Source organism: Sinocyclocheilus grahami, unplaced genomic scaffold (assembly GCF_001515645.1).
Source record: "Sinocyclocheilus grahami isolate Dianchi unplaced genomic scaffold, SAMN03320097.WGS_v1.1 scaffold98.1, whole genome shotgun sequence".
NCBI lineage: Eukaryota > Metazoa > Chordata > Actinopteri > Cypriniformes > Cyprinidae > Sinocyclocheilus > Sinocyclocheilus grahami.
The window spans coordinates 4,109,142-4,126,205 of NW_015505277.1; the positions used below are offsets into that span (position 1 = coordinate 4,109,142).

At 35.5% G+C, this 17,064-nt stretch overlaps 1 protein-coding gene across 2 annotated transcripts; it reads right to left on the reverse strand.

The window, feature by feature from the left end:
* Positions 1–658: 658 nt before the first annotated feature.
* Positions 659–6,313, reverse strand: LOC107588078 (lipoprotein lipase-like). Of its 2 annotated transcripts, XR_001609538.1 has the most exons (11): positions 6,043–6,313; positions 4,533–4,720; positions 4,269–4,448; positions 4,044–4,155; positions 3,705–3,938; positions 3,387–3,629; positions 2,901–3,021; positions 2,468–2,647; positions 2,172–2,279; positions 1,556–2,032; positions 659–1,522 (listed from the first exon to the last, which is right to left on the reverse strand). XR_001609538.1 is itself a non-coding variant. In XM_016276085.1 (10 exons), the coding sequence occupies exons 1-10, from the start codon at positions 6,149–6,151 to the stop codon at positions 1,981–1,983; spliced, it is 1,527 nt and encodes a 508-aa protein (XP_016131571.1). In that variant the 5' UTR covers positions 6,152–6,313; the 3' UTR covers positions 659–1,980. The 2 variants fall into 2 exon arrangements, 1 of the variants encoding a protein (XP_016131571.1); XM_016276085.1 differs by having other exon boundaries at positions 659–2,032.
* Between the last annotated feature and the right edge of the window lie 10,751 nt (positions 6,314–17,064).

Genomic DNA, 17,064 nt, shown 5'->3' on the forward strand with positions numbered 1-17,064 from the left:
CTTCGTCATGCCTGGAGCTGATCTGTGCTGGTCGCCGAGGAAATACTTCAACTTCGCGCTGTCGATCGCCAGATCGGCTTTCACCGTGGACGAAGCGGAGTCCAGCCGGGGTCGTCATATGTGGTTGCCGCAGGCATCACAGTATGGTAAGGGACGTAACATTTCCGTCACACGCTTGAGGTATTCGGCCAATCACAACGCACTGGATAGCTGGCCAATCAGAGCACACCTCGCTTTTTCAGACCGATGAGCTTTGTAAAAATCAACGCGTTTCAGAAAGGCGGGGCATAGAGGAGAAACAATAATGTACAGTATGTGGAAAATAATGTGTTTTTTTAACCTTAAACCGCATAAACACATTTCATTACACCAAATACACAAAATAATGTTCTTTTTAGCAGCATCATATGACCCCTTTAATGAAATTTTATTAAATTAAAATATATTTAAGCAGCACATTTCTGAAGAGACCGAGGCCTTGCCAAATAAGTCAAGTTCCAGAATTCTGTTTATGCTGTGACCAATTTGCAACCAATTTCAAAATATTTAATTTGTTTGAGACCTGAAATATCGAGAACATTCAAATTTAATGCAGGCATTTACACATGGCATTTGCACATAAAATAAAGATTTAAATGAAAAATGCAAAGCACTCGCATACCGTAACAATGTTTATTAAAATGACATCATACAGTGCACGGCTTATAGATTCATATGATCACAACTGATCATTTCATTTCCTTCAAGTGACTTCAATCAGTCAACTTTTGTTTATAAAAATAGAGAGGCTACAGAATTCAAAAGAAAAGGCAAGAACACTTCAGAAACATGGAATACATATATTATGTGCCTAATATACAAATATATACATTTAATAAATAGGAAAAAGGAACAGTTTTGGTGTATTTGTGGCTATTATGTGGGGCAGTCAACCCTGTCAGGCCTGGAAAACTGTCAACATTTCTTAGATCAAATGCATCTTGTTTTACTTCTTGGCTGGCTCATGTGTAAACTAAAGTTGCTATGAAGGGGGTGATGAGAAACAAAACAAAAGTGGCAGAATCGTTTGTTAATTTTGCTTTTACCAAACAAAACTGAATTGAAGGAGGTGACAAAAAACACACACAAAACAAAAAAAAGTGGCAGAATCGTTTGTTGATTTTGCTCTTTTACCAAACAATACTGAATCAAAGGGAGGCAAAGCCTTTAAAGTGACCTTTGCCAGACACAATAACCGAAGAAATGAAAGAAAGGTAGACGTTTGAAGAGCCGTTTGTAAGTATATATAATAACAATTAAAAATATTTACAGTAATCATTTCATCTTGATTCAGCAGAGAGAGGATTTGGTCCCATTTTTTGTTAAAATAATTAATTCAGACTGATTTTCTGTTGCAACAAAGAAAAATCTTAAAAGTTTTACTTTCGGAACTGAAGTAAAGAGGATTAGCATAGCTAGTAAACTGCTTCGGTAAAACCTAATTTACAGTACAACCCAACAAAACAGCTGAATAACCTAGTCTCTAAGTGGAATTTCAAGAGTAATACTGATAAACCAAACAAACGGTAACATGTTTCAAGTGGCATCTTTCTCCAAAAGAAGAGTCTCTTTGGTGGGCAACTAGCCAATCCTTTTAACTAAGTGCAAGTCATCTTTAGATAGACTGGAACTGATTACTTGCATAAATATGTTGCATAGAGACTTGATTATTATTTTTATGGATTAAAGACGTAGTAAAGATTGTCTAGCCAGATCTCAGATGACCTGCAATGTGTCTCGAGTGGTATCCAAAGTAATTATTTTGTTTTAAAACTGCACAGCAGCAACGTTTTCAAGATGTGGTTTCTTGCAGGATGTGTTTCTGAATTTGGGTGAAGGTTACTAGTCCGGATTTTTGGGAGAGGTTAGTCTCTATCGATCCAGTTTTCCCTGGCAGATTCTGTGCCAGATCCCAGGAGAGGTGGATTATGACGTGTGTCTTTACTCGGTGCTCTGTTTGAATGAACTTCCATGCATCTTCAACTTATGCAATCTGCCAGTGTAAAGTGCAAAGGGTTTAGTCAAACAAAACTCACCACAACAAATAAAACAGGAACATAATAACTGAACAGGGAAGGCCACTTTTAGAGGGCCGTGTCAACAGATCGGATGGACAGCAAGTGGAAATTTACCTCTGGTTTTTGCGGCTCGACTGGGCTTCTTTGTCTTTCACGAAGACCACGGCCTCGCCACCACGGGAAAGGTAGGAAAATTCACCTTCTTTGGCACTGAAGATGATTCTGGATTAAAAAACACATACATTTTGAATTCTGCACAAGTTTTAAGGGTATAAAATAAAAAACAAAAATAAAATGTGATGCAATAAAAATGCACAATATGAAAAAAAAAGACTGTGTATTAAGGCAGAAATAATATATAATCCATAAAATGGTATAATTTTTTTTTAAAAACATGTCTCTCTGCTTACATAGACTGAGTTTCTCCTGATTTGATGCGTAGTTTACGAATGTGGAAGGTATCGGGGTTCCACCATGGCCAGCTAATGAGGGTGTCTTTCTCCCAGAGAAGTTTTACCATCAGTAGCTCTCCGATGTCCGCATCCGTGGTCAGCAGGAAAGACACTGTGGTGTTTGTGTTCAAAGCAGGCCTGTGGAAGCAAAAACCATCTCTATCACTTTCTCTGTTATCTCAGCACAGGACGGAATCCAATCTGAATCAAAACATGGTCTAAAATAGTTGCACGAACTGATTTCTGCTACATAAGGTCATAAAAATCACTGAAACCAAAGAAAAGTCTCTGGATCTTTCTTGATAAACATCTTAACATTGCATTTTCGCTTAATTTAGAACTAATGTGAACTAAGTCCTGACATATCCATCAGGAAATGCTACTAGCTTACATAATGTAGGGGATATTTTCCTTCTCGCCATGGATTCCGTACAATGAGATCTTCATGGGCTGATCAGTGTAGCTTAATTGTGTCTTGCCGAAGAAGTGGACCTTCACTTGATAATGGAAAACTGAGGAAAGATGATTATATTTAGAACAGATTTTTAAAAACCACTAAAAATAAAATATTGATGTTTCATGCTTAAAAATATAAAATACATTTTACATTTATTTCATTATAAACAAATAAAAACGAATTTATTCAAATAATAAATATAAAAATATATTTTTATGTATTCTCAATTTTCTAAAAAAATCTAATAACATAATACTAATTAATTTTATTATTGGAGTAAAATGTATATAATTTATTATTTTATTTTTATATTATTTCTGTTTTATAAAATATAAAATACATTTGAAAAATTTAAGGGGGTCTGAATACTTTCCGTACCCACTGTATATATATATTATAATAAACTTTGGTGCCCTTCACCTTTATATGGCATCATGTCTCTGGTCTTCATGTACATCTTGCTGCTCCTGCGTGTGCGAATTTTGTTGACTCTGTAGCCCACCTTGTTGCAGCGGTTCTTGCGGCAGCTGAGGCACATGCCCTTGTTGAAGCTGTCTTTGGAGCTGCAACGGTAAGCAAAGCTTTCTTGCTCCTGGTTCACCAGCGAGTCGATGAACAGGTGGATGGAGCGCTCGTGGGAGCACTTCACAATCTGATCCATGTCTGTGGAGAACCAAGAAAAACATTGAAGCTTGTGTTGAAATCTAAGAACTTCTGAGGAGGACAGTGGGAACGTACTTCTTAAACCAGTGGTGGCCACCATCAACACAGTGTTCTGGAGGTCACAGCCGGGTTGGAATGTTCCTCCGTTGGGGTAGATGTCTATGTGGCCCACTGGCCTCTGAATCCCAATGCTGCGATCTGGGGAACCACGGGTGTTGGTGTGAAGAACGTCCACAAAAAGGGCATCATCGGGAGAAAGAGTGCTTTGGGCATCTGCATACTCAAAACTAGGGCCAGCAGGATCCATGCCTGAAGATCCAAGAAGATTGGTCCATTTTAATGGTTGGCCTTTGCATTTAAGGGCTCGAATGGTAAAATAGAAAATTGACACCCAAATAAACAACATCAAGTTACCTGTGATTCTGTTAACTTTATGTTTGGTGAGAAGACCAGCGATTCCTGCTACATGAGCGCCAAGACTGTAGCCCAGAAGATGGAGCTTCTCCCAAGGATAGTCAATCTCAGCCTGGTTGAAGAAACAAGACAAGATAAAGTTTACTGCATAAAACAAACTCTATATCTTCATCAGATGCTCTTCACCTTGATGTAGAACAAACCATCTCCGAGTGTTTGACATACCTGTAACCAGTTGACAAACTTGGCCACATCCCTCCCCACTAGTTTGGTGTAGGCGGCTGATGTAGGGTAGTGTTGTTGCGCGCGGGACAACCAGTCCACCACAATCACGTTGGCTGTTGGCTCTCGTTCATACAGGGCTGTTACCAGTTTGGGAACCCAGCTTTCAAACATACCCGTAACCTGAGATGAAGTCATTGGAGTCATGGTTTGGAGTGCTTTGCACATTAATTCAAGATCGTCAACAAGTGTTGTAGAAGCACTCACCGTCCATCCGTGAATAACTACGAAAGTCTTGTTGTCTGGATTGAAGTTACATTCTTTGATGGTTTCGGGTTGACCTGGAACTATGTAGCACAGATCGTCTTCAGGTTCTTCACTGGTCCTGAAGGAAAACTTGGACTCTATATCACTGAAGTCCGTCATCCATTCTGTGCCATTGTCCATGATGTTATCTGTCCAAAACCAGATCAACAATGAGTTTAACAGCCAGCAAAGTAAGTGCTGCTTACATTAAATACGTTTTACTTGTAAGCTGCTTATAAACATTTTAATTATTGAAGTTGTAAAGAAGATTATCTTGCATGTGCTTATACTTTTCCCTTATTTTGTATACGAAGTATTATTTCCAAATGGCAGGCTTGGATCCTTTCCCGGTGCTTAACTGACTATACATACAAATTTTTTTCGCTATAAGTCCGTCAATATGTGTTCATAACTGACTTTTCTGGCATATAAACAGAGTCTCAAACTATGGAGTCAATAAAATGCCACATATATATGCAAAATAATAAAGTTTTGCAAAAGAAAATAAAGTTTTGCAAAAGAAAATAAAAGTATTGAGAAAAAAGAAATGTGTTTTTTGCAAACAAAAATAAAGAATTGCAAAAGAAACTGAAGCATTGCGAGAAAAAAATAAGTTTTGCAAACAAAAATAAAGAATTGCAAAATATAAATGAAACAGCACAAAAGCAATGATTTTGCAATACATATTTTCCATGGCCATATCTACTAATTTATTTGCAACGCTGCTTTTATTTTGCGTTTCAGTCAAGTTTGAGCTTTGAGCAAGAAAATAACAAAACATAATTTTCTTTTGCAAAACTTTATTATTTTGCATATATATGTGGCATTATATTGACTCCATATCAAACAACCATTTGACCTGATAATTACCATATTGTTAAAAGTCAACAAATTAGACTATTTGTTTTTCAAAGAAATTAAGTTTTATAGATAATGTTTACAAATCATCAAGTTTCATAAGATATTTTGTAAGGTAAAAGTTAATAAAGATAATTTGCAAGTGCCATATGAATAATAAATGCTACTTAAAAATACAAAAGATGAATAAAAACAAGATTTTATTTTTTTTACAGAAACCAAACATGGTCTTTTAAGACATAAAAATAATAATATAGTATATAAATCATATTTAAATATATAAAATGTATAAATTTAAAATACAATACTGTATGAAAACTGCTTTATATCCTAATATTTTGCAGCATCCAACATTATCTTCTGATACATAAAAGTACAAATTTATAGAAAGATGAAGTAGGCTATACAAGTATAAATTTAAAATGCAATAAAAGGTATGTTTCGTACATAATTTAAGTGGTCATCACTTTCTGATATTTGTGTAAATTGATATTGATTATTCGACTTCCCCATCAAAATATTCTAAGTTAGGCACCGGAAACTGTAACACTTTTTAAACTTTATAAACAAGTTTCATTCTATGATTTTATAAATCAAATAAGCTTATACTTACTAAAAGTGGTAAATTCACTCGGCTCAATCGTAGTTGCAAAACTCGAGGAAATGTAGACAAAAAACGTCCAAGATATAAAACAAGCGCTGCATACTCTCCCCATGTTCATATAATTAGAATGATCACGGATGCAAGAACTTATTAAATTAAGTGTAAAAGTCGTTGAGATCCGGGTATTTACAGCGTTACAACAGGTTAATATTCTAGTTGGGGGTAGCAGCTGCTTTAGATGACTTGTGTCCAGAGTTTCTCTCAAGAGTTTAAATCAGTACCGCTACAAGCTTGTCTTTATCCACCCTTGCGGGACCGCATGCAAATCAGTGAAATTCTATTGGTCGAGAGAGGCGGGGTAAGGCCTGATATGACCAATAAAAGGCCAGGAACCCCCACACTTACTCATCACTTTTACAATTACAAGACTGTGAAGTTGTGAGGCCCCTGAGAGTCTACAAGCAAATCAATTTCTCAAGGACTTTCTCCCCCCTTTTTTTCTTTTTGCTTTCTTTCTTTCTTTTTTGTTAAATTCATTGTCATTTTTCTAAATATATTAAGTTATTGCAAAAAAACCAACAAAAAAAAACATTGTTAATGCAAATGACAAACATGTTTTAAAAATAAATTATGATGAATATTTTTAAATCGCTCTTTTAATGGTTCATTTTTTACATTACAGTCATTCTTAATCAAAAGTTACACCAATTAACTGTAGACTGTTTAAAAAACATTTAAAGTGTCGAAAAATATTAAAAACTGAATTACATGACTGTAATTAGGCATAATATTAAATCTTAAAAATAATCAAGGACTTCTGTCAAAGTTGTGTGGTAGACTTTTATATCATGAAATACATTTTTTATTTATTTCTTTATTTACTTACTTAATTACTACTTAACTACTAGTTAAATGTTGGCAATATTCCTGCCGTTTAAATCGGACTATTCCTACATTTCTGATAGATTTTTAAGATTTATGTTAGGGAAATCATTCCTGTTTGATCATCACAGTCAAGGTCATCACAACCAACTGATAAAATGCCCACACTGTTTGATCAGTGCTTGGCAACAAATTAAAATGTTACTTTAAATTCAAACTTTGTACACTATGTTCACACAGAATAAACTAAAACACACCTGCATGATTATTTGTCAACTTAAAAACAAACAACATAATTGTGTGCCAATCACAACTTGCTCTTGGCAGCATATGAAAGAGGGTCACAAATATCAGTGTGATTTTCATTCAGGGAGACGGTCAGTGGGCGTGTTTAGCCACCCTGCATCTCATTGGTCAGAAAGCGGTGAGCTGACAGACAGCCAAGACTTTTAGCAAAGGACAATCACGTAAATCACTTGCTTTTTTGAGAACAAATATAGAGGTAAAAACAAATATAAAATATCTCAGCACTAACGTGTACTTTTCTGAGCAATTCTGGAATGTCATATTTGGGCACTTCTCTGGATTTATTTTGTTTGTCTTCATTAGGATGAAAGTGCTAAACAAATACATGCAACTCAGTGGTGGGGATTAATGCTAAAAATAAATGCAAGAAAAGCACATGCACGTGCCCTTTCATAAACACACTACTACATGCGCATGTCTAAGCACGCATAAACATTCATACTCTTTGATTACACATGTCTAATCATTTATACTCAATGAACATACCCAAGAAAATTAGCTCACAAACATATAAAATGGGATGCGATTGCTCTGGCAAAACGGTTCACGCAAACCACATGTTTGAAAGCATAGCTGAAGTGATCATGCTAACATGAATTATACAATAGCGGGAAAATGCAACATTGGTGTGCTGTCGATTTGAAACAGATATTTTTTGTAAACCATTGATTTTTTTCAACACGTAATATTTAGCAGACATCACATCTCATTCTTTTCTCAGGAACATGAAATACAGAGAAATTAACCACTGTTCTTTAAAAAATGTGACTTATTAAAATATGAAGACCTGCTTCCTGAGGTGTTTAGTTCCTGAAAAACCACTGCAATGGCTGATTCACTCATTAAAGGAATAGTTCACCCTTAGGACATCCAAGATGTAAATGCATTTGTTTCTTCATCAGAACAGATTTGGAGAAATGTAAGATTTCTTCACTTGCTCACCAATGGGTCCTCTGCTGTGAATGGGTGCCGTCAGAATGAGACTCCAAACAGCTGATGAAAGCATCACAATAATCCACAAGTAATCCACATGACTTCAGTCTATCAATTAATATCTTGTGACGTGAAAAACTGTGAGTTTGTATAAGAAACAAATTCATCATTAAGACATTTTAACTTTAAACTGCTGCTTCTGGCCATAATGCTTTCACCAGTGAAAAAGTTCATCCCCTGTTGTCCTCACACATCAAAATGCACCAGCATATTTGTTTAGAAATGCTTTGGACTGTTGATTTGCTTGTAAACAGATCCGTGCATATTTCTCTCCTGATTCAGAAAAGACTACTTTTTCACTGGAGAAAGCAATATTGGATAGAGGACTCGTACTTTAGCAGGAAGCCACGGGTTTAGGTTAAAAACATCTTAATCATGGATTTGATTTTTACAAGCATGCAGCTTTTTGCTTGACTGAAGTTGTGCATATTACTTGTGGATTATTGTGATGTTTTTATCAGCTGTTTGGACTTCCATTCTGACGGCACCCATTCACTGCAGTGGATCCTTTGGTGAGCAAGTGATGCTAAATTTCTCCAGATCTGTTCTGATGAAGAAAGAGCCTAATCTACATCTTGGATGGCCTGAGGGTGATTCAATTTTCAGCCAATTTTCATTTTTGGGTAAACTATTCCTTTAATATTATGTTAAAAATAGTATTTATTCGTTTTGAATGAAGAACATTTGGAAACGGCCCAACCCAGAAATTCCAAAGCAGACAACGCCTAATCCTTTATGGTTATGGTTTAGTCACATAATCAACGTTAAAATTGGGTAGTTTGCAGTGCTCTGGTAATATGATCTTAATGAAAGACTGAGATGTAGTTTCCACATAAAACTTTCACCGTTTGTTTTGTACTTGCAAACCTCCACAATTGTGTTTTTATGTTTAAATGTATTTCATTTCTGGAACATTGAGAGTATATCAATATGCAAACTACAATTGCTTAAATAAATTAGATTTGTTGCATGTATAATATGCAATGCAAATAGCGGCACTGAATACAACAACGTCAGACTCACAGATTTGCACCTTTTATCTTACACAGTTCGGGGAAATATGTTAACAGTGATTCCAAATGTTTGCAAGAGCTCTAAATAAAACCCATCTGGCCAAGGCCATGACTCAAACTTCCAAGGCTTTCATCTCTTCAGTCTTATCCTTCATCCCCTTCTCGAGGTTAGCAAAGCTTTCTGATTACATAAATGAGGCCAGTGCATAAGTCTCTTGATAGTTGCATCTACTGCATTCATGCTGAAACATTAGATCCCAATGGGCATGAAACTAATGCCCATTTCAGCTGTGAATGTTGTAACTTTGTCTGCTTAAAGCCTCAAAAGGGGTTGTTGGAAAGATTTAGATTTTGTCTTGTTAAACCTATGAAACCTATAAAAGATTACTACTTTAAAATGATCAAATACATATTATTAGGGCTGTCCTATGATTAAAATAATGTGAAAATAATCATAATACTTTATACGCAATATAAATAAATATTTTTATTTGTTTTTTAATTTTTTTTATTTTAAGAATTTAAAAAAATATTTTAATGCATTTATTTTATTTATTTTTAATGCATTCAGTACATTCTGAAGAAAGAAAATGTATATATATTTAGTCATTTTTTACCCACAAGAGGATGTGAAGAGTCTATAAAAATAATCGGAAGTCTCACTTCTCAAAATTAATGTGTTAGAGGTTTCTTCGATTTTTAATAGAATGTTTAATTTAGAATTTGCGTCACTCATCGGAAGACATGCTGAAATTATGGCTAATGACAATGCAAAATGTCAAATTATGACAAATGCAGAATGAATATGAAATTGTCAGGCAGCTGTTATTCACGGAAACCAATGAAAATGCAATTTAGGTCATATTATGAATAAGGTGGGTTTTTTAATACAATAATAGAGTGGTTTTCAAGTATAATTTCTGTAAGATTTTTAAAGATACAGATTTTTAAAGATTATTTTATCAGATACATAATGTGTAATTGCATTTTGGCATCTTAATTCATTGTGCTTGAAGTTGTAAAACTACAAGGTGCTTCTTATATAAACGTGTTGACATTTTAAGATTGCCCTCTACTGACAAACACACAAAAAAGATAAGATAAAGTAAAAAGGAGACAATTTAGATGATGATAAGTTATGGAATAGGCTAGTTCATACTTTTTGAAAATGTAATGTGTGTGTGTGTATATATATATAGAGAGAGAGCGTATATATAATGTTAACAGCGTTTATGCATAACCAGGGACATGTTTTAAGACATTTAAGTGATACTTTAGTCAAGTAAATTGCTAAATAAATACAATCTAAAAGAGGCCTGTACAATTCTAGCATTCAGTCATCAAAAATGACATGTTTGCTATATCATAAGATTAAAATTTTTATTTTTTTTTACTAATGTCCTACTTATGTACATCTATGTATTTAGATTTATTCAGGAGGGGTTTAGACATTTTGACAGCGCAAATACAGCCTATTAGCATTCCGGCAGAATCCAGTCACGTGCTGTTTTGCTAGCATTTAAGCATTTAAACCGCGCATGGGGAAGTTCAGCGAATGCAACGGATTAGCATTACATTCGGTTGCGGCTCTTTTGGGTCATTTAAAGGGGAAGTCGTCCAAAATGCATGGTGTAATAGTGAGCAACAGCTGGCCGATTTGCAGCTCTCAGAGAACTGTGGGAGAAATCCAAGTCTTTAATCTTTCCTAGACAGCTGGCCCCTGAGGAAGAACACGCATGTGATTCCCTTTGCACACCATTATTATTATTTTGGATATTGAAAGCGCTGTTGCTGAAAAATCAGACGAAAAAAGACACCTACAGTTAACTTGAATCCCTGTTGTGACATGAATCAGTTCTGTGACTTTTAAAAGTGATTCATTCAACGACAGCACATGCGACACATCAGGTCACGCGGTGCTGAGTGCAGCGTAGCGCTGTTTCATATGGAGTAACACGGCTGTCAGGGGTCTCTGAGTTATGTTTTTGTCAGCGATACTCTTGCCGTACATCCCCCCTTTTTCCCACCAGAGCATAGAGATCTCTGATCCATATGCCACATATGTTACACCACATGTTCATGTTGTACGTACATAAAGCACGCAACGAGAAGATTCATACCACATGCATGTTTTGCCATAACTCTCAGTGGTAGAATTTCTCTGTATAATTTGAGAAAAGCTTCATGCAATTGCAACATCAATGCAACGTTTGTAAGTCTCTGTAAAAGTCTCTGTAAAATGCGGTGTGGAGCATTTTTGTTGGGCCCCCATTTGAAAAACTATTTTGCGTCCGGCGCAAATCATAACCCGACAGTCCTTGATGTTGGCACAAAATACTGTTGAATCAAAAAAAAAATATTATTCATAATGAAGTTTGTATTTAAAAAGTGTACTTTAAAATGTAAAAAAAAAAAAAAATAAAAATCAATAAAATTGAGATACTGGTGTACAGGCACAATATTAAAGTAATTGTACATTCAATAACCATTGCTTACTCACGTCATGTTTCCAGCTAACAAGAATGTTCTCAGAACTTTCTGGCAAGGTTCGCACAAAGTTATGAACAAATATTCTTCCAAGCATGTTAATAGAACGCTAGTTCAAAGTTATTTCATTTTAATAATGTTATCAAAACGTTAACCCCAAAAACGTTATTCATACATTGTTCATGGAACATTTTTCTAAAACATTTTAGTTGGAGGTTAGATTTTTCTTTTATTTTTTTGTTACTTGCTGCCTGTTTCAGGTGGTTCAAAAGCATAAGATTGTTCAGAACTTTCAAAAGTACTGTTCTCATAATGTTTGCCAAATGATCAAATTGAACATTCCCTTAATGTTTTTTATGTTATGTTCTAATGTTAACATAACCAACAAAAAAAAAAAAGGTTTTGAGAACATTCCGAAATACTTTTTTTAACTTAATGTGAATGCTCTTATAGAACATATTTTAGGTCATTCCAAGAACACAAAAATAAATGAATAAAGAATCACAGGATAGTAATTGTCCATATTAAGTTGGTTAAAAAATTGCTTGAATGCTATATTTGAAAGCTTTATGAGGAAAAGATTGCAATTTTAGTCGTTATTCCTTAAAAATCTCATTATTGATGATGAGAACTAAATGACAACTGGCTTGTTTGGACAGTTCATTTAAACCAAAAAAAATTTAGTCACTTAATCATTTGAACTTTCTTTTTCTTCTCTCTCTCTCTCTCTCTCTCTCTCTCTCTCTCTCTTTCTATTCTTGAAATACTTTTCCTAAATGATAGCTTGACTGCTCTCTCTCTCTCTCTCTCTCTCTCTCTCTCTCTCTCTCTTTTCATTCTTGAAATACTTTTCCTAAATGATAGCTTGACTGTATCGAACAACTTTAGCTTGTAACTTAGAAGTAAGTAGCCCCAAAACTGATGGGGAGTCCTGCACCATTAATGTTAGCATATACTTGTTTAAGCTAAAAACAATACATTTTGTTAGTTTGTAGAGTGAATACAGCAGTTTCAGAGTACCCATAACACTATTTGGCATCAAAAAACCTCTGAAGATACCTTCACCTGTGATATTTACCTGTCTCTACAAGTATGTTTGTGTGTGTGTGTGTGTGTGTGTGTGTATGTGTGTGCACATCTTGTGAGTAATCGTTGAAAGTTTGACGTATCTTATGCAGCAGCTTTCATGGGCAATGAATGCCACAAAACTCAGATGCCCTTGGCACACCCGGGAGGCTTTTCTCTCAGTGTGGGCCTCACCACATACTGCTGCAAACTGCGTTTCACAAGTCCTCACTCCCAGGAGCATCACACTGAAGATGCTGGTTAAACCTCTCCCTCGGCGCCTTTCACAATACTTCTGATTAGAGCATGCCGAGATCATATCCAAATGATTTGTGTTGTTTTTGGTATGCTGCCCATTTCAAAAAGGCCATTTTTCTCTGTCTGTTGGAAGTGAATACTTTTGGTTCTTCGTTATTCGCATAATCTAAAGCTATACGTCTTTCTATGCTCACTTCCAAGAATGAATTCCACAGAATCACTATAAGGATGTTTTCACAGCTTGGGATAGCTGTGTCCTAGATTGCTCTTTGATGTTGCACAGATTGGACGCCTGCCATTGCAAAATATAGCCTATCATGCTGTGTGTTAACAACACGCATCATTTTAGTGCTTGAAGGGTTTCAGCCCAGTGTCTTGACCGATAAAGACTTCACTAACATCAGTTACTGTTTTGGTTTGAATGCATGTCTTCAGACAGGATGCAGGGGCCTCTGATTGTTTTCAGAGAACAGAGCAACTGGAAGAATGTTTCTGCATGCAAGCGGAGAGCTCAGCTGGGAATAGGATGGATTAAATTTTGGAATTAGGTTGATAGATTTAGAAGAGCTTTATGTTGGCAAGTCTACTTTAATAGTTCCATTACTTAGTCAAGTTGATTATTCATGTTTTCATTAAGCATGTAATTTCTGTACCAACAGCTGCACTAAATGCAGCTGCATGTAATAATGGTGTTGGTGGCTCCACCTGTCTGCCATTGGTTGGCCAAACAGAGAGTCTAAAGTCAAGGCTTTCATCATTGTTATGATTTGGAGCTCTCTTTAGTGCAACTGACCAGCAAAAATATTACTTATTTATTAAATATTTTCAAATTAAGTACTTAATTACCTCCATGAACAAATCCAAATGTCCAAAGCAATAAGTTAAATCGGAGAGATCACCTGTTGCGAAAAAACTGATTTTATACATACTTGGAGTCCCTCAGCTGGTCATTATGAAAGTTAACGTAGGAGGACATATATTAACTTTGCCTAACGAATAGGCCTATATTCTGAACTGAATGCGTTCATTCAATCTTAATGATTAAGTTCTATGACTTTTTTTGTCCACTTACCCTGTTGAAAAAAACAGCATATGCTGGTTAGGTATGTTTCGACGCTGGGATGCTGGTTTAAGCTGGTCCCAGCAAAGGACCAGCTTAAACCAGCAAAGGACCAGTTTAAACCAGCAAAGGACCATCTTAAACCAGCAAAGGACCAGTTTAAACCAGCAAAGGACCACCTTAAACCAGCAAAGGACCAGCTTAAACCACCAAAGGACCAGCTTAAACCAGCAAAGGACCAGCTTAAACCAGCAAAGGACCAGCTTAAGCCAGCGTCAAAACATACCTAACCAGCATATGCTGGTTTTTTCAACAGGGTAATGTCTTTCCACTTCATTATAATTATTTAATTATAATTTTAAAAGAGTATTACATACTGTTTAACTGTTCACTGCTTATTTGCGCTGTTGTTGCTATATTTTTGTATTGTGTTTTTTCAGTTACGCCTATTTGTCATGTTGCAGTACTTGTTAATTTTTCTTCTTCTTTTTAAGTGCATTAGATCATGTAGTCACTTACTTTGTTCACATGATGGCGGAATTGGGCTTGGAAAATATGAACCGGAGTAGTTCTTACACATGGAAAAGCAGTTTGTGGTCAAACTAGAGACCCTAATATAGGCTACCACAAGGGGGCACTTTAGTTTTTGCTAGTGCAGTTAGAATCAGTTGTCAATGTTTGCAATTTGCATAACTGTTAGTGACAGAGCGTTTCAAATAAGCTAAAGTGTTTTATTGATGTGAGCTAGCATGTGGGAACGTTTGAGGCTAAACTCGAATGTAATGTTTAATTATAATTAATACCAAACCTAAGGTGGATTTGTAAAGCAAACTGGTGAGCAATGGAATTGTGAACTACATAATCACAGATAGCAGTGTTGTTTTTCATGTTTATCCTGTCACGTTTTAATCACTTTTAAATAACAGGAGATCACAACTATTTCTATGTAGCTGTTTTAGTCTATCTTTCTCTTTGCTACTGTTAAAATCAAACTTCTGTGGCTGCACTTTCTGTGCTCTTGTTTCTTTAAATCGAGTCCCAAAACAGGCAGCCAGCGGATTGGGGAATTTTTACCATAAAAGGTCCGGCTGAGTTGAGCTAGGGTTTCCTGTGGGAGGGGCCTGTGATATTCTGCCTCTGTTTCACTCAGTCACAATCACTCCCTCAGTCATCTCCTCTCGTCTTATCTCCAGCTGAATACCTGCATTTCCCACAGAACAGATCATTCTGCACTTAAAAGAAGCATGCAAATACATCAACAGTTGAGGGGGAAGTTAAAATAAGTGTGTGTGTGTGTGTGTGTACTGAAAAAATGTAGTTAAGTTAATGGTACTTATTTTAGTTAGTTGATTGTACATAGAAAAGAGACACTCCTTGCAATTTTTCCTTTGTGTTTAGTGTGGTTTACTCCCTTTTGGCATGTCAACATGCTTTAGTAATGATAGCAGACTAGTACATATTGATCTCATATGTAAATTCCATCAAATTAAGATTAGTTTAAAGGAATGTTAATACCTATGGAAAGTATTTAAGGCATGTTAATTACTACAGAAAAAAATGTTGAACTGTGTTTACAGTAAACCACTTTCAGTGGAAATTGTAAATGTAATGAAAGTTAAAATACAGTTTCTAAAGTATAGCCACAAGACTTAAAAATTACTGTTACCATAGAATCCAAGACTTTTTACTTACAGTACTTTTTACATTCGTATCAATAAATAATAATTTATTTGTTGATAAATAATAGGTTATCCCACCACAAAATGATGATTTAGATTATTAAACACTTAACATTTTTTTACTCTTTTGTTTAACAGTTTTATACATGTTATTTACAAATTTTACACTTTCTAAATGAACTATTTATTGACAAAGAAAATATTGAACTGTAAACTTTAATAATGAGTTGTCCTGCGACAATATGACAATTTAGACTTTACACATTATAATATTTTTACACAAGTTTACACTTTCCAAAAGATATCTACACAACTATTTTTTGTCAATAAATAATGAGTAGTCCTGGCACAACTGAGACTTTTAATTTCTCGTTTATTTTTATTTTTTTTTACACAATTTTACATTTTCTAAAATAACTTTTTTTTTAATTAAAATTACTAAAAATGTTTGCCAGTGCTTTTTTTTTTTGGGACTGAGGAACAGTATTTTATGTGATAATCAATCTTGAGTTTAACCTGTATTTTACTTGGAACATTGCTCTAATTTTTAGCTTTCTACTGGATTAAAGAATTTTCATAGCATGTTCTTGTCCGTTAGCTGATCTTACAAAGTACACTTTGTGTTGTACTCGTCCGTTAAACTTCTTCCACGATGGGGCACTGCCCAATAACATGACACACATTCATACTTCCCTTCATCCTTAAAGCTCAGCAGGGCAGGCATGATTAAGTAATGCTGAACGAAAGCCAAATCTCATTACGTCTTTTCCTTACAACAGTGCCTTAGGGAGGCCAACAAAGACAGAGCACACTGGAGAGGGTATACAGGTGCCAAACATCTGTGTATTGTCATGATGTCATATGTAACGATGACATGCGCAGACGTCAGAGAAGCTGTTTGTCTGGAGCACAGGTGTTTTTGGACACTCTTCTCAGAATGTTCATCCAGGTGTTGTGGAGAGTGAATCATCTGTTTGACAGACGAGTATGTCTGAGGTACATGCTGAACATGTCTCGCAGTTTTACCACCTTGATGCTAAAGTTGTGGTTTGTGGCATGGCGGGAATTCAAGGATTTGTTTAGTTAAACTTAAAGAGAGCTTATGAGCAAAAATAAAACTGAAAACCCAGTTTAGAAGAAGCTAAATGACTGTTTGTTGTAGTTCACAACATTTCTAATAGAATGGCTGTTTCCAATAGCAGTTAAGAGAGCCAGTCAGAGAAGAGTGTTACATTCTGCACGTCTGCTCTAGTTTTGAGTGCCAAAGCAGTTAAACCCAACAGTCTGA

Excerpts from the sequence above, each read along its gene's own strand:
- LOC107588078 (XM_016276085.1), bottom strand. The coding sequence starts at position 6,151 with ATGAACATGGGGAGAGTATGCAGCGCTTGTTTTATATCTTGGACGTTT. Across the intron at positions 4,721-6,042 it reads GAGTGAATTTACCACTTTTA|ATAACATCATGGACAATGGC; the intron begins GTAAGTATAAGC and ends GGTTTTGGACAG. Across the intron at positions 2,033-2,171 it reads TCGAGCCGCAAAAACCAGAG|ATTGCATAAGTTGAAGATGC; the intron begins GTAAATTTCCAC and ends TTACACTGGCAG.